Source organism: Arctopsyche grandis, chromosome 4 (genome assembly GCF_051622035.1).
Source record: "Arctopsyche grandis isolate Sample6627 chromosome 4, ASM5162203v2, whole genome shotgun sequence".
Lineage (NCBI taxonomy): Eukaryota > Metazoa > Arthropoda > Insecta > Trichoptera > Hydropsychidae > Arctopsyche > Arctopsyche grandis.
The window spans coordinates 36,214,648-36,234,757 of NC_135358.1; the positions used below are offsets into that span (position 1 = coordinate 36,214,648).

The 20,110-nt window shown below is 34.4% G+C and overlaps 1 protein-coding gene across 4 annotated transcripts in view; it reads right to left on the reverse strand.

Annotated features, from left to right (window-relative positions):
* The window catches only part of numb (NUMB endocytic adaptor protein), a 43,164-nt gene that overhangs the window by 4,497 nt on the left and 18,557 nt on the right, over window positions 1-20,110 (reverse strand). Inside the window, exons 1-5 of one of the 4 annotated variants that reach the window (XM_077429951.1) lie at window positions 7,591-8,055; window positions 1,555-1,824; window positions 1,329-1,480; window positions 928-1,124; window positions 626-839 (exon numbers count right to left, since the gene is read on the reverse strand). In XM_077429951.1, coding sequence (XP_077286077.1) covers window positions 626-839; window positions 928-1,124; window positions 1,329-1,480; window positions 1,555-1,824; window positions 7,591-7,665 — 908 coding nt within the window. In that variant the 5' untranslated portion in view covers window positions 7,666-8,055. Of the gene's footprint in view, window positions 1-625; window positions 840-927; window positions 1,125-1,328; window positions 1,481-1,554; window positions 1,825-7,590; window positions 8,056-18,115; window positions 18,187-20,110 lie in introns of those variants that run through there. The other 3 variants (XM_077429954.1, XM_077429955.1, XM_077429953.1) reach the window with 3 other exon arrangements.

Genomic DNA, 20,110 nt, shown 5'->3' on the forward strand with positions numbered 1-20,110 from the left:
CTTTTATAACATAGTATGCAAAAAAGATTAATGAAGTCGCTGATGTTAGAAAAATACTCATATGGGATGGTTCCATTAGAATAAATAATTATTTTGAATAAAATTACCAATAATTTTATTTTACTACCGCCATCTATGTATAAAACTAAAGACTACATTGACGTCACCCAGATTTCAAATTTGCAAACTTCAAACGCGTCTTAAACGATATCTTATCTCTATCGTAATGGCGGAGGATCCATTTACTTATATTGATGAACAAAATGAGCAATATGGCAAAGTATGAAAACGATCGGATAAGAGGCAAATTTTTTCCTGAATTGTAATCGCAAGTGAAACGTAAAGGAGGTTTGTAAAAAAATTACGTCCAGGCGACATATAAATGTGACGGCATTACACAAATACTAAAAGTTGTGTGTAAAAGTCTAATTTAATAAATGTTTTCGTCCAATATTAGGCCTCTTTTATAATAATTTTAAATTGAACTAATAAAGACCTTGTAAAAATGGTTATTTTTCATACAAATTCAATCCAGTCCTTTCTGTTTTTAGTGAAATTCATACACTTCGTGTGAAATAATCTACCTATATATTATAGTATGCATTATGAAAATAAAAAGATTTACTTATTATTGAGATGAGCAAAGCCTCTGAAAGAGCCTTGTCTTTCTAACATGTGCGGTGCAGCATGAGGACGCTCTATGGCGAAAGGATTCGGAGGCGGTGGAGGACGAGCCGCTACTGGAACTATGTTGGGTATTGTAGCATTAGAATATGCCGACGACGACAAAGAACTGCAATTACTATCTATGCTCATAGATCTATCCGATTTATTTCCACCTATAAACAAACATTTTAACATTAAAAATTGTACAATTTCAAATAAACGAATTATTATAATAATAAAAATGATGCTTATGCTAAATACCATTTGCGAGAATTTTGTTGGTGTGTGATTTTGTTATTTCGGCTGCTATAATAGTGTCCTTGTCTCGGCGCTGCTTTCGCTCCAGACAAGCAGCGAAAGCGCAACCCACAGCATGAGACAACCGCTCTCCAGGTTCACGACATGCCAAAAATCCATGACACATCCACCGTCTCGTTGTTCCATCGCGACAAATATAACTAGAAAATAAAAGGTCAACATTAAAAATATCCCTCGTGCATACATACATATAAGGAAAAAATTACATTAACAACTCATACTTAATTCATGAGAACCACATTTACTTTACATATATCTATACAACAATAATTCAAATGCTATTGTAAAATATTCATTCTATTCAGTGATCAAATTTATTCCGGTTGAAATAGCATAAAACAAACCTAAAACCACGTTCGTGATTCCGATCCGGTGCACAAAACGACACTTTTTCTATAGTTTGATCGACGATAAGCCCCTTTGTGTCTTCTTCGACGACACGTAATCCATCTCCGCTGACGTTAAGAATAGCCCTGACCGCTCGTCTTCTAGAATTCTAAAAACAAACCAAACAATATCAATCCGAACTTTTAAAAACATGCATTTGAAACATAACCGAGAAATAATTACCCTAAGGACTTTTAGAGCCTCTTCGCAAACTTGCATCCCACGGGATTCAAACACCTCCACGCATCCCAAGTATTTAACGGGAAATGCGCAGGTGGCGGCACGGACCGACGACTCGTCGGCTTGCCATTGGTGAGGACGGGCACTCTCCGGTCCAGCACCGCCACCACCAATCCCGCCTCCATCACCCCCTTTGCGCCGCCGAAACGACTCTCTGAACGATCTCCTCAAACGATCCATACCGCGGCTACCTGATCGACGAAATGACGTACCCTGAAATCAACACAGATAAATATTATTAATTAACATCACATATACCAATGAATACATACAAAAAGATTGCCCACATGAGTGTGGCCTTGGGTTTCTATTGGTTATATATATTTTTTTTACTAAAGTTTTTGTTTTTATTTACTACTGGTTTTCTGTGTGTGTATGTGTGTGTGAATATTGTAAATAGGTTATTGAGCTCTTTTTCCTATTACGCTGTACATTAACATTAGAATAATATAATACTATGATAACTAACAAAATTAAATAAAAATTGTAAAATAGAAAATGATCAGTAGATCCGTAGCTATTAAAAAAAAATATATATATAAGATGTATTGTGAACATAATTTAGTAAAAATAAAAAGCATTTAAAAAACAAATAATGTGACTGTGTGGATCATATGTAATCATAGAACCGATACATACACACATATATGTAGATATGTACAAAAGACTAAAATGTTACTCGTATAGATTTTTAAAAATGGATTATTTGGGTTTATACCTACCTATATATGAGTAAAATTGTCGACTAAAACAAATAATTCAGTAACTTTGTTGTCATAATGACCTTTGAAATTATCCGTATTGGTCAGCACAGTTTTTCTAAGAATATATTATATTTTTTGCACAGTTAAATTCATTTTATTTTGCATAAGTACATAGAAAATTTGGATTTTTTTTTATTTCATTTATTTTATCAAGATATTAATTTTTAATTCATACAAAATAAGGTACAATTTTATCAAAAATTATATACACACATCTTTTTAAATGTTTTAAAAGCAAAATACTTTCTTCGTAGAAATGCAATAAAAAATCATTCGCTATTCAAATATATATAATATATTGTATTTTATAAACGAGAATGAAAAATAAATAAATAAAATTGACGTCGTAGTAACAAATATAAAAAAAAAAAAAGAGAACATGCCTTAGAAATTAATAGAATATTATAAAATGTAAATATTATTCAATGGATCGGTGATTATTCCGCACAAAACGATATCGCACACGTCATTAAAATCTCGATAACGGAACATTGGGCACCCGAAAATTCCATCTATCGAGAGCTATCCACGCAAACTATCATACTAACGAGAACTCAAGTGCCAAATTGTCGTGTACGCTATTATTCAATACATTTGAATTAATTGTATTATATAAAAAAAAATACAACTAAAAAAAACCATCCTATATGAATATTTTTTTACATAGATATATACCAGGAAGGCTTCACAGGAAGACCCCAATGCGCCTTCCCGAACAATTAATTACAAACAACGCAGCATTTATATGATATAAATCACTGTATTTCGAGAAGCTAAAGAACACGAAATTAAAAATTAATTAATTAATTAATCCATTAAGATTTTTAGACTTGTACATAATTTTTTACAAATTGTACATACATACATAATACAGAATATTTGTGACAGCAGGTAGGAAGATTTTTTTTCCAATTTTAAGGAAACGTTTCAACAATGATCAGATAAAGTTGACAAAATCGACTTGGACTCACAAATATTCGACTTGTACATATTATAAATCAAATTCAGATATTTGTGACATAGCCGTTTCAACAATGAAAATCAGATAAATTGCCACACTCTGATAAGAAACGATCGACTTACAGTCACAGACATCCAAGTCTAACCAGCAGTATATTAAAGACTAGCCTGGGATTGAACCCAACAATCTCTTGGTGCTAAACATAACCGCAACCACTGAGCTTATGAATCACTTTGGAATATGAAATATAATGTCAGTACATAATAGTTATTTAAATATTAAATTATTTGTAATGTCAAAAAATTACTCATATGGATCAGCTCCATGAGGAAAAACTATATATATACAATATTATGATAAAATTGAAGAGTGAGATATTTTTTACCGCCAAAATTTATCATTTATTTAAAAGTGCTTTTAGATAAATAAACCGCAGTACAAAAGGAGTCCAATTTGTTATATATAAATAGCGGTGAATGTAAAGTCAGAAGAATTCCAAAAGGATAATGCAGAGATCGGAATGACGTCACCGTAAAATCAGGGGTCGTCCATCAGCGGTCAGCGCGATTCAAACCAAGTCTTTTTTTTTCCTGTTTTCATCTTGGACTTTTTTAATCGACGCGTCCGTATGGTTCAGAGAAACGCCAGCAAGAGCCGGTCTTGGTAAAACATACTAATTTTAACTCATAAACCGGTTGTCAGAGCCTCGAGAGTATCCACTGCACATTCCTTTGTTTATACATTGCCTACACAGACAAACACCAGACTCTCGAGATTTTCCTCGTCCGTTTCAAAACTGAAATTTTCAACGTTTTCCCGTCTCAATCATTATCGCTGTTTGCACGGAAAACGGTCCGATCACATTGTTATGTTGTAAATTAATTATACGACGAGATAATTCGGATGGGGGGCGTCACAGGCCCGAATATACAGAGTACATAGAGTGTACTCTCGATTATCCGTGCTTGAAAAGTATTAATTAGCCAGCAGCATAGCTCGGTCGTTAAGCTTCTGTTTAACACCGAGAGGCGCCGGGTTCGATCCCATGAGCTGACCTCGATTGAAAAGAATTTTTCCGAGTACATCTGTAGTGCTGCTGGTCAGACTTGGATATTTGTGACTCCAGGTCGATCGTTTCCTATCAGAGTTTGCCAATTTTCTCCGATTTCATTGTTGAAACGGTTCCCGTTTAAAAATTGGCTAAAAATCCTTCCTACCTACTGTCACCACTATTTGAGCATAATAAAATGTATGTACAATTCATAGATATCTCGTTAACTTGCGAGTTTTTTAGCGTCTCGTAATTCAACGACTTGTAATAAAAATGCTGCATTGAATTGGCCAGGAAGGCGCATTGGGGTTTACCTGTAAGGCCTTCCTGGTATATATGTAAAAATAAATAAATAAATTATTTTTTTTAAATTAATTAAATTTTGTTCTTATATGATAATGGGACGCACCGATTGATAGCGATCGTAAACATGCGTGTTATTTGAAATAAATGATCTTACACAGAAGTGTTTTTCGTTCCCTTTTTAAGTGTATTTTTTACTATTGCGGCAATTCTTTCAGTCGCTTTCGAAGAAGTAATAAGTGCGTGTATTCAGAGCAGATTTTTTCGAACATATGTATGTATGTCTAATTATTATCAATTATAATACTTTGTATGTGAAATTCTTTTCTTTGCTATTAACTCGAAAATATTTCAGATTTATATACCTGTTCGAAATATAGTTAAACAAAAAAAAATAAGTTAGAGGCGTTCGCGAGAGATTGCGAGTTCTGCAGGTCCTTCGAAACGAAAAAATATCAAAATGTCAAGATACGAAGATTTGGTTGCAACTATACTCGTATAGTTAAATCAAAAATGAGCAGAAGAAATACCAATTAGCGGTCAAATGTGTATGGAAACAGCCAAGTTTGTCCATGAAAAATTAGGATTAGTAGACAACTTCAATGCTTCGTCTGGCTGGTTGTCTAGATTTTTTTTATATTTTGGCAACAGTAGTACTAACTGGTTACCTGACATCTCGTTCACAGATTTTCCGTAAACCGAGGATGCGCTCCAGGCATTACGTATACGGCCATCTCTTTCTCACCCCGTCTCTTCACCAAGATCTCGTTTACTATGCCATTACGTATGCAGCCATCTCTTTAACAGACCGTCTGTTATCGGTGAACAGACGGTCTGTGAAAGAGATGGCTGCATACGTAATGGCATAGTAAACGAGATCTTGGTGAACAGGCGGGGTGAGAAAGAGATGGCCGTATACGTAATGCCTGGAGCGCATCCTCGGTTTACGGAAAATCTGTGAACGAGTTGTCGTGTCACCGTAACTACAGGTACTAACGGCCACACATCTGCTTAACTATAAGCATTTTTCTTAATAAATAATGAGAATTAAAATTATGAAACAAAAATTTGTGTTGTTAATATGATATTATACTCGAAACCAAGTCAAAATTTGATGATTCGGATTATCCGTGTTTTTCAATTATCCGTTCCCTCCCTCCCCAGCATTAGCCCGGATAATCCAAAGTGTACTGTATATGAATGTATACAATTGTAATATTTCTGTACAATAAGTTAAATCTAAATATAAATAAAAGTTAATTTTCATTCTACGTGATCTTTTGCGATCTCTCATGATTATGTACAAATACCAACGTGCTAAAAACTAATATTATAATACATATAACCTTGGAAAAAGTTAGTAAATATGTGCAAAAACGAATAACGTCATGTTTGCACAGACATTTAAAATGTTATAATATGCATACATCTTCCTGTTGAAACAATTCATGAATCATATTTTATTTTACTTATATCTAAAAAAAAATAATAATTATCTAATAAGATTTACGTTATACAATTTTAAAAAGAAATATATATATTTTTAAATATCTTCGAAAATTTTTACTTATGAAAATTGGAAATTTACAAAGATAACTCAATTTATAAATCGATGGAAATGCGTTTTATTCTTTAGCGCTGTTTATATCGAGAAGTTATAGAAAGTGAAACTCTTGGGTGAGAAGTATGTCAAATGTAGACATTGAGTAGCGGGTGAGGAGATCACAGTGACATGGGATACAAGGGAATGGGATCCAAGAGAATGCAGAAGGGCACAAAGTGAATCACAATTGGGTTGACCTGATGAAGTAAAAAAAATGTAGGAATTATGGAAATGTGTTAAGAGAAGCTTACGTCCAGCAATAGATGACACAGATCTCTAAATGATAATTTGATAAGAGCTCTCCAAGAATTTTCGCCTCATTACACCAAAGGATATATGAATTATATAATCAAAAACGATTACAACGATTTATATCACTAGTAAAATTTAAAAATGAACATACTAGTTTTTGATTCTACACCCCTCGCCCCCCTCCCCTCTCATATGATCTTAGCTTTGCATAAAAAACCTAACTTAAAACATATTTTTGAACGATCGTAATTTTCAAAATCATATTTTTTTTTAAATATACAATTATACAATTTAATAAAAATAAACAACAAAATATTTTGCTCCAAATATTCATTATATCTAATACATAATTTCGAAAGAGACTTTGTAAGGTTTGTCGGGAGCATCGAAAAAAAATTAACGACGAATATTAAAAAAAACCAAATGAATATTTACTATTAGATTGCTTTACCATGTTTAAGCTGTTTATATTATATTACAAATACCAAGGGAAGCCGGGTAAAACCACTAGTGTACAATATTTTACAAACGACCTCGAAAACAAGAACCCCAACCCACAAGAACAACATTTCGATATATTTTGCAAATTGGTCACCAAAAAAAAAAATCACAAAGTTGCTACAATCAAAACGAATCCCATCCTATTATTTCATCAACAGAAATCAAAATTCAAACCCAATTCCAACGAGCGGCCAAAGTCAACGAACTGTACAATCATACATAATCCACAAATATGAATATGATTACCGGACATTCCAAAGCGTACGCAGCCAGACAAACAGCACAGAACTTCCTTCAGGACATACACACACACACATACATACTTTCAATTTTATCCAAACCTTTGGTATGCACAACGTAACGGTAATGACGACACCGCGGATGACACACACACGATCGGAATTTGAATGCGCAGCGCAATCATACGCAACCAAACCAATCCAAACCATACCACACCATAGCAATCCAATCCAAACCGCACACACGAAAAGTAGATAAAGTAAAAAAAAAAAATAGAAGATCCGGTTTCGGCGAGATCCATTACCCTGAGCGTGAAACCGGCATTGGTGGCGGCAGCCCTGGCCAGAGGCTCGTGGGGCGCCGACCCTTGGTTCCCCATGGCTGTTCGGACCGGTTCCAAAATCGGTTCCAAAGGCGACTCAACGAGAACGCAGCATCCCAACGTTGCGCGATGCGACAGCTGCACGCGCGCTATGAACGTTATTTTTTCCCACAGGATATGCGCGAGTGCGAGTGGTGGGGGGTACGAAAGCTGCACTTTTCACACGCGAATCGCTCGAATGGAAACACCACTCTTGGCCCAGTCAGGGCTGGCTTTTCCCTTTCCGAGGATACGAAGAAGAAACAGTGGACGATGGGGGGAAGAAACAGTGGAAGTGGAGTGTGTGGTGGCTGGAGTTGTCGAGGAGTTGCGAGTGAGAGTGAGAGCGTGAGCGGGTGTGAACGGACGCTGACGCGAACGTTCCGGCTCGGACGGCCGGCCGGCACTGCGGCTCTATTCAACTTGAAGCAATGTGGTAGGTGTGCGAGAGAGACGGAAACGTTTCATATATAGACATCATATGGGTGCGTCTCTGTCTCGCTCGCAACGGTCTCTTCAATGTTCTCTTCTCTTCAATCCCCGCTCGACTCCAAGCTCTACTGGTCGCCGTTCCGTTGCTACTTTAATCACTTGCAACTTTACTTGTCCAGCTCCTGTTGCGTCACAGGTAATCTATGACTATTTTCTTTAATTCATTTCTTACTATCTTTTGATTTTGGTACGTTTGATCTGATCCATGTGTACATATAATGGGTGGATTTGACCAGTGTGACAGTTCGCTAATTTGTATAAACGCTTTTTTTTTCATTGTCTAATCATTGGGTGACCGTGAAAAAATCGTAAATATTCGTTTATTGCTGCGTACGGACCAAACCAACGACGATTTTGGTCCAACGTTTTAACCAGCAGGATAAAACCAGTAGCGTACAAAATATCGAAATAAAAATTAAATTTAAAAATTGAAATTAAATATCAAAATTAAAGCTATTATTATTATATTAAAATTAAATTCAAATATCAAAATAAAATTATAATCAATATATTAAAATTAAAATAAAATATTGAAAGTTAAAACAGAACATGTCCAATTTAAATAAATTTTCGAGATTGACCTAAAATTAGATCATCAACAATCACATACAGGTAATCCTCGACTTTTGTTTGTCGAAGATGTTTTGAAGATACGCACTAAGATCGAAAAAAAAATCAAAGAATTATTATTTTTACTTCCCCGTAATGCGCAGTTACTGAGAATATCTCATGTATAAGTATGGGTGACCGAGCGATGGTCCCAATCCGGTACGTTGTCGGTTTATCAAACGAAATTTTTTTAGTCTTCAATTGTTTCTCTCGTCGAAATAAATCAATTAATTAAATCCATCTCACAGGTAAAATTTATCGGATAATGTGTGATTATTAATTTTATTTCGACGAAAGAAAAAAAAACCCTTTGACAAATCACCGACAGTTTTTTTGTTTAATGTCTCATCGGCGGCGGAAACACAGTAGTATATCGTGACGACTTTTAATAAGAAATAACAACAAGGTTTTTTTCGCTCGTAATCAGAGAAATTATAATATTTCTCTGGTTGTAATGCGTATCGTCGTAATTCAAAACATTGTTGTAATTCAAAACATCAACGATGATCTAATTTTAGTTCAATCTCGCTCGTTAGCTTAATTTTGATATTTAATTTCAATTTTTTAATTTAATTTTTATTTCGATATTTTTTACGCTACTGGTTTTAAAAGTTGGCCCAAAATCGTCGTTGGTTTGGTGCGTACGGACCATATCATGCATACATATGAAAAACGGTTAGTATATGCACATATATATATATATATATATATATATATATATATATATATATATATATATCAGTGGTGTGCGGTAAAACTATCTCCCCCCCCCCCCCCCCACGTCGTACATCCTCGCTTAATTTGTGCGAGCAGGATACAAGAGGAACAGGCTTTTCCTCCCGTATCCTGTGCGCGCACATTAAACAAGGCTGTGTGTCAAAAAGAGAGATAATTTCACCGCATGCCACTGATATATATTATATATATGTAACGTTTACCATGCATAACGTTTATCTTTCGACTTGAGATATTTCGATTTTCGATCTTTGCCTTCCGATATTTGCTTTTTCGACCTTTTCACTTTCGGTGCCGTGAGGTAGACCCCTAATGATTGTATAGACGTAGCACCGATGATAGTACGTATGTGCAATCTGTCAACAGTGCGTTGTTTTAGGGCACCTAGTTACCAATTATTTGTTTAAAAAATCCATTCTGAACTAAGAAGAGGTTAGTAAAAAAGTTGAACGTAACATAAAAACATAGAAAAGCCTTGTAAAAAAAGGTTTAAAAATCGGTTTTGAACCTAAACAAACAAACCGCTACATCGTTAAAACCAACTGGAAAAAATACTACATATGTTTGTACTATGTGTCGTTTAGTTAATGTTTTTATCGATTTTAACAAAGACTGTAAAAAGTGCAATTTACAAGTAACATAACAAATAAAAAAATTATGTAAAATGAAAATAGTAACATGAAAAAATAGATGACTGAATGCGAAAAAATCTGACAAACGTAATTTTTAGATTTTTTCACAAAATGATAAAAATATGGGTCTACGTATAATGAGCCAAATCAAAAAACCACTTTTTGCAGTTTCAGAAGTCTATGGGCCAAAATCCAGGTTTTTAAAATATGAAGATACTACTAAACCAAAACCAAACTAACTTAAAAAAATTTTAAAGTAAATCTCTACTGTGATATTAACAGAAAAATGCTCGTACCCAGGGCCGCCGAGAAGAATCTCCGGCCGAAAATTAATTTCGGACCCTATGGCAAACTAAAAAAAAACTTATAGATAATTTTTAATATGCGAAATATCTATCAGAACTATTAGAAAAACACCTATGTATATGATGGTTACTTTTTAAAATAATTGAATAAGAAAGAAATTATATATAACAGGTGCGATTTCACTTGGACACAAAGAATACGTGGATCGAAAAATAATAAATATTTAGCAGTAAATAAATACATGTATTTTTATGTAGAATAATATAAAATATCAATATCGGGCAATTGGAAGACCCGATACGGGGCCCCTCGAGTAGTCTGGGCCCTGGAACTTTACTCCGGCTCCCAAGCCCCCCCCCCCCTCGTCGGCCCTGCTCATATCCACAAAAAAATGGTCTAACAAGGTAAGAGGGTAAAAAAAAAGAAGACAATAGTGAACTATTTTTTGTGGGTAAAGCATCCTAGCCGTCTACGTATGGTTATGATCAGAGATCGGCGCGGAAATGCGTCAGCACAGAAAAAAATGGGATCCTTCTGGAAAAAGGTTAACAATATAAACTGAAAAAAGGATCCCATTTTTTTCTGTGCTGGCGCATTTCTGCGCCGATCTCTGGTTATGACCAGAAGGTTCACCATAGAAATGGACAATGGTGCGCAAGGTCGCGCTGAAGCTTAATTATGACTAAGGGAAGGCGATCGAGTTACTTTTGCCCAAAAAAAAGGTTAACTATTGTCAACCTTTTTTTTGCTCTCTTGCTTTGTAGTTGCCTTTGTAGTTTTACTTCGCGCCGTTCATTGTTATCATTGTTCGCCGTGCATTGTTAATTTTTAAGGTGAACCTTTTTTTTTTGCTCTCTAGCTTTGTACTACAAAGCTAGAGAGGAAATAAACAAAAAACGGCGCAAAGTTGGTCCGCTCTTTAGTTATGACTAGACTGCGGATAGAGACAGTGCTTTTTCCAGGAATCGGGGCAGTTTGGCTCTATATACAAAGCTAGAGTACAAAAAAAAATGGTTGGGCGAACCTTTTACAACAATTGAACAATAACATTTACAACAATTGAACAATAAACGGCGCGCTATGGATCCGGCCACTAGTTATGACTAGTCACCGGAGCCTGAGGGGGCCGTGTATTGTTCAAAGGTTGTAAATGCATTGTTAAAAGTTTGCCGAACAATGGATAGCACTGTGATTATCCTACCTCTAGTTATGACAGTTTTTTCATCTATTTCCACCCAATATCTATGTATATAGGTATATATGTAGGTACATATAATATGAAGAAAAACGACAAAAATTGAAATATTTCTCAGTAAACATGACAAAAATCTACATATGGGAGAGATTAATTTTCGGCGTGTTTTGGAAGCGGGTAGCGTGTTTTGCAAAATTAATTCTCACACAAATGAAAATTCCTAACTTAATTTTATAATCATTTAATGCTACAACAAACCCGAGCCGAGACTGAAACCCTTAAAACGTAAAACCCCTGTTTCATAATTTTCAGAATTCGGAATCGGAAGCGAAACCTTTTGAAAAATGCACACATCCAGGATCCAACTTGTATAAAATAATAAAATCTAATATTCTCACCAAAACCAAACATTGCACAATACATACATAATTAGAACATACGCGTTCATAAATTCATATTTCCCTTTTTTTAGTTCAATCTTAAAATTTTAATAGCTCTGGCTAGTATAATCGATTGATTGATTATGCTAAGCGTGTTTCGCGATCCATAATACATATTTGTAAGTATGTATGACTTTAGAAATAGAACCAAACACGGTCTAACAAAAGCAGTTACGCAAATTATTTGTACAACAACTACATATTTGAATGAGACAAAAATGGAATGCAATCAAATTACAGCAATTCCTCCATTTACACGACTAATTTGTTACGCTAAATGCAATATATTGGGAAACTATAGATCTTATTAGTAGTCATCAGACCCAGAAGGTGCCGCGTATTGTTCAAAGGTTGTAAATGCATTGTTAAAGGTTTGCCGAACCTTTTTTACAAAGGATTTACAACAATGGAACAATGGATAGCACTGTGACTATCCTACCTCTACTTATTAGAAATAAGGAAATCCATGTTAAAGATTATCTAAAGAATTAAGAATTATCGCAACGGTAAATCAGTATGAGACTCACGGGTTCGAGACCCAGCCAGGGCAAAAATTTATTTCCTTAGTTTTTATATCGTATGTCAAAATATGTATCTAGAAGAAATAAAGAGACATTTTAAATTAGGATGGAATGCATTTGGACGAATTAATGCGGTTTTTAAATAAAATATTCTGATTTGCCTGAAGAAAAAGATCTTCGATCAGTGTTTTGCCAGTGATGACATGTGGATGTGAAACTTGGACATTGAACACTAAATTGCTACACGAAGTCCAATGCTATGGAACGCTGTACGTTTTGCATAACGAGGAAAGACAGGAAACGGAATACGTGGGTGAGAAGTATGACAAGGGTTGTGGATATAGTGGATAGAGTGAAGAGATTAAAATGGCAATAGGCGGGCCACGTGGCTAGAAAAATGGACGAAGGGTGGACAAAAGAAGTGCTAGAATGGTACCCGAGAGAATGCAAAAGGCTAAAATGAAGACCGCAGGGAAGATGGGTAGACGAAATTAGGAAAATATGTGGGGTGAGATGGATGAGTGTTGCGCAAAACAGATACGATTGTAAGCGTGTTGGAGAGGCTTTCATCCAGCAGTGGATGGCGAATGGCTGTTGATGATATGATTATGTATCTAATAGCGATACCACAAACTTATAAAAAAAAACAGAATTGAGCTATTATATGAAATATATAATAAGAAAACATTAAAATATGTATATCATACAATAGGGTAATTTGCACCGATGGTTGACACTATCAAAAATATTTTTTTGCTATATAATAAAATGGTGATTCAAGAAGTTTAATATTTAGACTATACCTCAAATGTACATATTTTCAATTCATATGCAATAGTAGTTTTCCGCAAAACAGAAATCCAATTAGTTCATACTTTTCATCTGTATCTTTATATCTTTTCACAATAGGGGATGATTAAAACTATTATAATAAGACATGCACATATGGCGAACCATAAAAAGTTCTTCAAAGTCTACATACATCAATATAAAATCCATTGATTTTAATTAAGATGACTATGCAATGGACGAATGTAAAAAATAACGAAATAAAGTTTCGAAGCATTCACTAAATGTAACGACTCATCGCAATATCGTTAAAGTTGAATGAGAACTTAACTGCAGAAGGGGAACTTTCTCACGGTTTAAATAAGTCTCCCTTGGCTTGGTGACCCCCTACTGAATACAATTAAACCTCAAGGGGCGATAAACTGTGCCAATATCCAACCCTTCACAATTCGAACCGTTTCTAATAAAAAATAATAAATAAATAAAAAAAGAAACAAAAATAATCTACATAATCTGCATATTTTGAATCGGACACTTAATGGACGCTGATTGCATCCAACATGAACATAACATATAATAACATAAAATAAATTACCATACATACTACCGGCCCACGTCGGAATTTAAAATCCTCAATGCCGACCACTTTTATCACCGCGTGAAATTTTAAATATGTTTATTCCACATACTCATGTACCGAAATTCGATTCCGGTGATGATGACTGATCAAGGATATTACCGAGTATGATTCATGTGGATCGACAAGTGGATCGATGAGATAATTGCCGAACTATCGTGACTAAACAGATGACAAAGTTGAGGAAAAAGCTCGTACGGTTTACTCTTACTTCATTGCAATTCAATTAACTCGTGAGTGGACAGTAACTCATTTAAATAATCGAACAAGTAACTACCTCTTTTTAAAAGTTGGTATAAAAGAATATTTTTTTCGCGTCATTGTTCCGTCTTCCAATGACGACACTTTTAGAAGACATCGCATTCATCATTCTAATTTTTGAATGAATAGCATTTCGCAAAAAACATTTCATGATCTATTCTTGTAAAAAGAAAAAAAAAAGTACAGGTTTCAGCTGCAAAATACTAAATTACAATACTAGACTAGACGTATCATTAAAAATGATATAATATGAGTATAATGTTTCAGTATACTATTATGCTGCGTACGCACCTAACCAATGGACGGCCCCCAGGCCAACTTTTTAAAACCAGTAGCGTACAAAATATCGAAATAAAAATTAAATTAAAAAATTGAAATTAAACATCAAAATTAAGATAAAGAGCAAGATTGAACCAAAAATAGATCATCGTTGATGTTTTGAAATACGACGATACGCATTTACAAACAGGAATATTATAATTTCTCTGCTTACGAGCGAAAAAAATCTTGTTATTATTTCTTAAAAGTCGACACGATATCCACTGTCCTCTGAGAAAACAATTATACGGCATCACACATTAGCATATATACGGTTGTAAGAGTTGATTTGAGATTGTATTTGTATATTCATGAATTCGCTCCCATTCGATCAAAATTCATCCTCTTGTTGGTCATCACAAAGGGAAATAATATTAATAAATAAATCAGCTCAGAGGTAAAATTTATCGGATAATATGTGATTATTAATTTTATTTCGACGAAAGAAAAAAAACCCTTAGACAAAACACCGACGTCGGTTTTTTGTCAAATGTGTTTTTTACCAATCATCGACGGTTTATTTTTAATAATAACAAGTTTATTTTTCGCTCGTAAGCAGAGAAATTATAATATTTCTCTGGTTGTAAATGCGTATCGTCGTAATTCAAAACATTGTTGTAATTCAAAACATCAACGATGATCTAATTTTAGCTCAATCTCGCTCTTTATCTTAATTTTGATATTTTAATTTCAATTTTTTAATTTAATTTTTATTTCGATATTTTGTATCCTACTGGTTTAAAAAGTTGGCCTGTGGGCCAATTGTCATATTTATATTTATTAAAGTGTCTTTGATATGTTTTCGTTTTTGAATTAATATTCAATATTGGTATGGGTTTTGGGCTCTTAACAATAATCTCTTTTTCACTATATGGTAGAGAAGCAAATGTACTTTTTAGTACATTTTTAATTAAACAATTGCAATTATTATTAACAACGGCGATCAATCCACTTGCATTGTTACTTTGGCTATTTATATTTAGGACTATCATAATAAACAATAATTTAGGACGTAATAAATTACAATAAAATAATAAAAGTAAATAGCTTAGGACGTGACGTACGAAATATCAATCAACGAATCAAGCGAAAGTCTATACATAAACTACGTACATAGATAAAGTAAAAACGAATCAAGTCTATACATACGCAAAAGGAGATTTTGCTTCCAGAGCAAGTGTCGCGCGAGCGAGAAGACTGTAGAGTCGTCTCACTCATGGGCATACGCATTTTAATTGTTAAAACGCATTTTAATTGTTTAAACGCCTATAACTTTTTTTTCACTCTATATTTTATAAAAATTGCTTTATAGGTTCTCATTATCTCTCATATATATTTTTAGTTCACTCATAGTGTTAATAATGAATGTTATTATTGCACAGCCTTACATAAGTGTGCGCGAGCAGGATACAAGGGGACCAGGTGACGTCATACCGAGTCCCGTTGTGTCCCGCTAAAAAGTAAAATAAATAAATATGCGTTTAATAAATGTATACATACATACACATGTACATACATGACTGTTTATGGAGAATTTTGTCGACGAATTCGTCACCGCTTGGCAGACGGGAATGTGCAGGCTTCGCTATAACATTTCGGAGCAGCCCCTTAACGTAATTGAACCCAAGGAATTTGTACCATACCCCCCCCCCCCCTTTCCTCGGGTCTGTGTATATGTATATTTACATATATGTTTGCCAATTATTTTTCTCTAAAGCTAGCGAAACTCCATTTCTGGACTACAATTTATAATGGAGTGACCATTGAAAAACCTACGTTAAATTACGTGTGTAAATTTCAATGCTTTGCATCCTGCTCGCGCACACGCAAGTAAAACTATGTGCCTTACTGGCATGCGTGCGAGCAGGATGCAGGACGCAAGACGCATATCTTAACCACGTTAACAAAAAAGTACCAAAGCTAAAAGTTTACGAAATCAGACCATAGGACTTCAAGGCAAACATTATATGTATGTATGTAAATATGAACTCATCACCTCTTTACCGATTAAAGGTGCAGATACAGATTGCGTCACTCTTATTTTTATAATTTTGCATATGCAAAAAACGCTGGCATGCCTAGTCCGATCTTGCCAAAACTCACCTCCTGGAGTGTTTTCAGTGATATTTTATCCTTGTATTGACATATGAGGAGCCGTTATATTTGAAAGTGACAAAAATGCACTTTTCTTCATTTCAAGAAATATTTCGCAAAACATTAAATATAATGTTTTACGTTTAACAATATTTAAAAATACTGGTGGCCTGTGATACGTTTATTCTGCTTTTTCGAGATTCTGGACATATCGAATTAAAACAAGTGATAACAATTTGTTAATTAAATCAAACAGAAATAGTGCTTTTGGAACTGAAACAGCCACTTTCAAATATAACGGCTCGTACATATGAAGATTTGAAAATTTTCGATAACGGTTATACCCATATTTGAAGAAATTTAGTAGAAACTTAACGAAATAATAAGATCCCACGAATAACATGTAGAAACACCCTTCCCAGCTGGGAACCACGAGCACGTCTATGCCGTACGATTCAGTGTGTTCTTACCATAAAGCTTGAGATTTTCTATACTAATACTGAATACTATTGGAATAAATTCATATTATATAATATAAAACTATATTATATAATTCTCGGTTAAATGTAGCGACTCTACATGATGCATTATATTAAAATATTCATTAGTTTAGTAGTATATATGTATGTACATATGAATGTGCATATTATTCTTCTGGCGACACTGATTTTCCTTGAATAATAAGTTATAATAATAATATTTTATTAATGACGTTTTCATGGAAGCTCAAGCTTCATATATCGTATATAAGCAATCAGTCAGCCCAATTATACCTCGACTTTCAGTTTGGATTTAAAATCTTATTTATGAAACTTTCATTCCATGACAAATACAATAGATCTAAATATAAATCGACGAGCATTATTATAATACCGACAAATATAATTTGCGTGCGCCAAGACGAGGACACGACAACGATTCCAAAGAATCGAATCGCCACTACACAGAAGGTAAACGGCAACACTCAACTGTTAGCCAACGAGTGTACAGAATATGATTTAGAATTCATAATCAAGACGATGACGATCATCACGAAACGCTCATCAATGCAAACATGGATTGAGATGCGCAAGGTGTGTCCGTGACCCCGAATCCAACAAGACAAATACCAATGGATAAAACTCAAAAATCTCAATACATACAAGCATTGTCATTATCAGGGGCTATAGAGCCGAAGTCGGAGTCAAAGTCGTGCCTTTTTTATGTGACTCCGATTTAAATCACAGTTATTTATTGAAATAGTCACTACATAATTGTATCATATGCAGATACATATGAGTTATTTTTCTCATGAGATTGAGAAGAGGCCGATACTTGACAAATGCGTTACGCCAAATGCGCACATTTAGTTTCGTGTATGTATAGGTATATATCATTCATAAATAAAAAAATACAAAAAATTTAATACAAAAAAGTTTGATTAAAAAATTATGATTTACATCAACTCACTCAGTGGTGGATCAACTTGATTGGGGGCCCTAGGCGCAATTTGGTTTTGCCCCTCCCCACCCTACAAATAAATAATCTCCATGTTTTTAAAGATACAAAAATATTAACACAATTTTTAAAAAATTGTTAAAGTTTTAATCGGGGTCTTTTGAGAGGGGGGGGGGGCACGGATTTCCCTAGACGAGACCCTTTTCGGACGATCCGCTACAAGCGTTAAGGGACACGAAGTGGAACGCGGCATTCTTTTAAATAGTTTCGCACATGCAAAAAAAAGCTGGCGTAATCCGGTACGCCAAATCTGTACCGTGGCGTCCCTTAAAAATCCTTACTCCCTGGATTGTTTTCGGTGATATTTCATTCTAGATTTGACAGTGGTCGATAACAGTAGCCTAGCGACCGCGCCTGGTGTGCCTTTTTCATAATTTTTTAATGTAATGTTTTTGTGTCTAATTTGTCAAAAACCTCTCTTATTTTCCAAACTATTTGCATCTCGTTTTATTTTATGTACACATAGCGGAGAATTCTCTATTTAATGTTAAAACAATAAAATAAAACTATTTTGCTGTATGGAAATAATTTGTATAGGGAGAAGGGTGGGTACCTTAAAATATTTTGCGCGGAGACGCCTGGAATTAGCACTACGCCACTGGGTGATTCCCATATTTGAAGAAATGTAGGGAAATAATGACATGAATATACGTCCATGTCAGCTGGGACCCAAGAGCACGTCCATACCGCACTATTCAGTGTTTTCTTACTATGAAGTTCGAGCTTTTCGATACTAATACTAATCGTATGTATATAATAATTTTGTCCATGTGCGTGTGAATGTTCATTTACATGCTCCGTCTCTCTTTCTCCCCTTGGAATCGTATATCGTGGAAAGAGACGCGGCATGCACTGTACGAACTACTCACTCACCATGCTCCGTCTCTCTTTCTCCCCTTGGAATCGTGGAAACAGACTTTTTCTTATGTCGGCCGATCAAATGGAGTGCACAAGTACATATGTGCACACAGGCCACTAGTACTAAATAATATCGGACTAAATTACTATATATGTATGTACATTAAACGTTACACATGTGTATGTTTGTACATATACATATATACAGCGACCCGAACCGAAAACTGGAAAAACCGTTATTTTTGCCGGAACGAAAACCGAAACCGAACAGATATTATTTTTCGGTTTTTTTTATCGGTTCGGTAAAATTAATATTTATATATTTATATATATTATAATATTTATATATTTATATACATTATAATATTTATATATTTATATATTTACATATTTATATATTTATATATTTATATATTTATATATTTTGTATATTTATATATTTATATATTTAATATTTATATATTCTATTAACGATTCCGATTTAAATACAATTATATGTGAAGCTCGCGAGTTGTCAATGAACTCATTATATATCATAATAGATATCAATTAACACATTATAAATTGGCTATCAAAAGTGTGTGATTCAAACACCTGTGAACGGAAAAGCAAGAGTAAATACACCTATGCCTGTAAAAATTAACTTCTAGAATAAAACAAACTACTAGATTATTTCTAAACTGTTGTCGCACTTTTATTCCTAAGAGCAGGTCCCGATGAAAAATTGGTAAGCCTAGAGAAAGTCAATTAAGCATGACTAAAAAAATGTGTTGTGTCTGCATTTTAGCTACATCAGAATCCGCCCTCTATTCCGCAGTATCACAATAAGTTATAGCGAAAAGCCGTATAAAGAGAGGTGTAGAGTGTATTCACGTTAACTTGGTAATATTTAAATACAAGACAACCGAAAACCGGAACTGAACCGATATATTTTATATGACGACTTACAACCCTGGTCATTATCCAAAATAAAAACCGATTGAATATAAAAAGTATGTCAACGTAAGTCGGCCAACAAGCCAAATGAAAACAAACCAAGATTGAACCACAAGAATGTGACCTTATATGTATTATCAAAA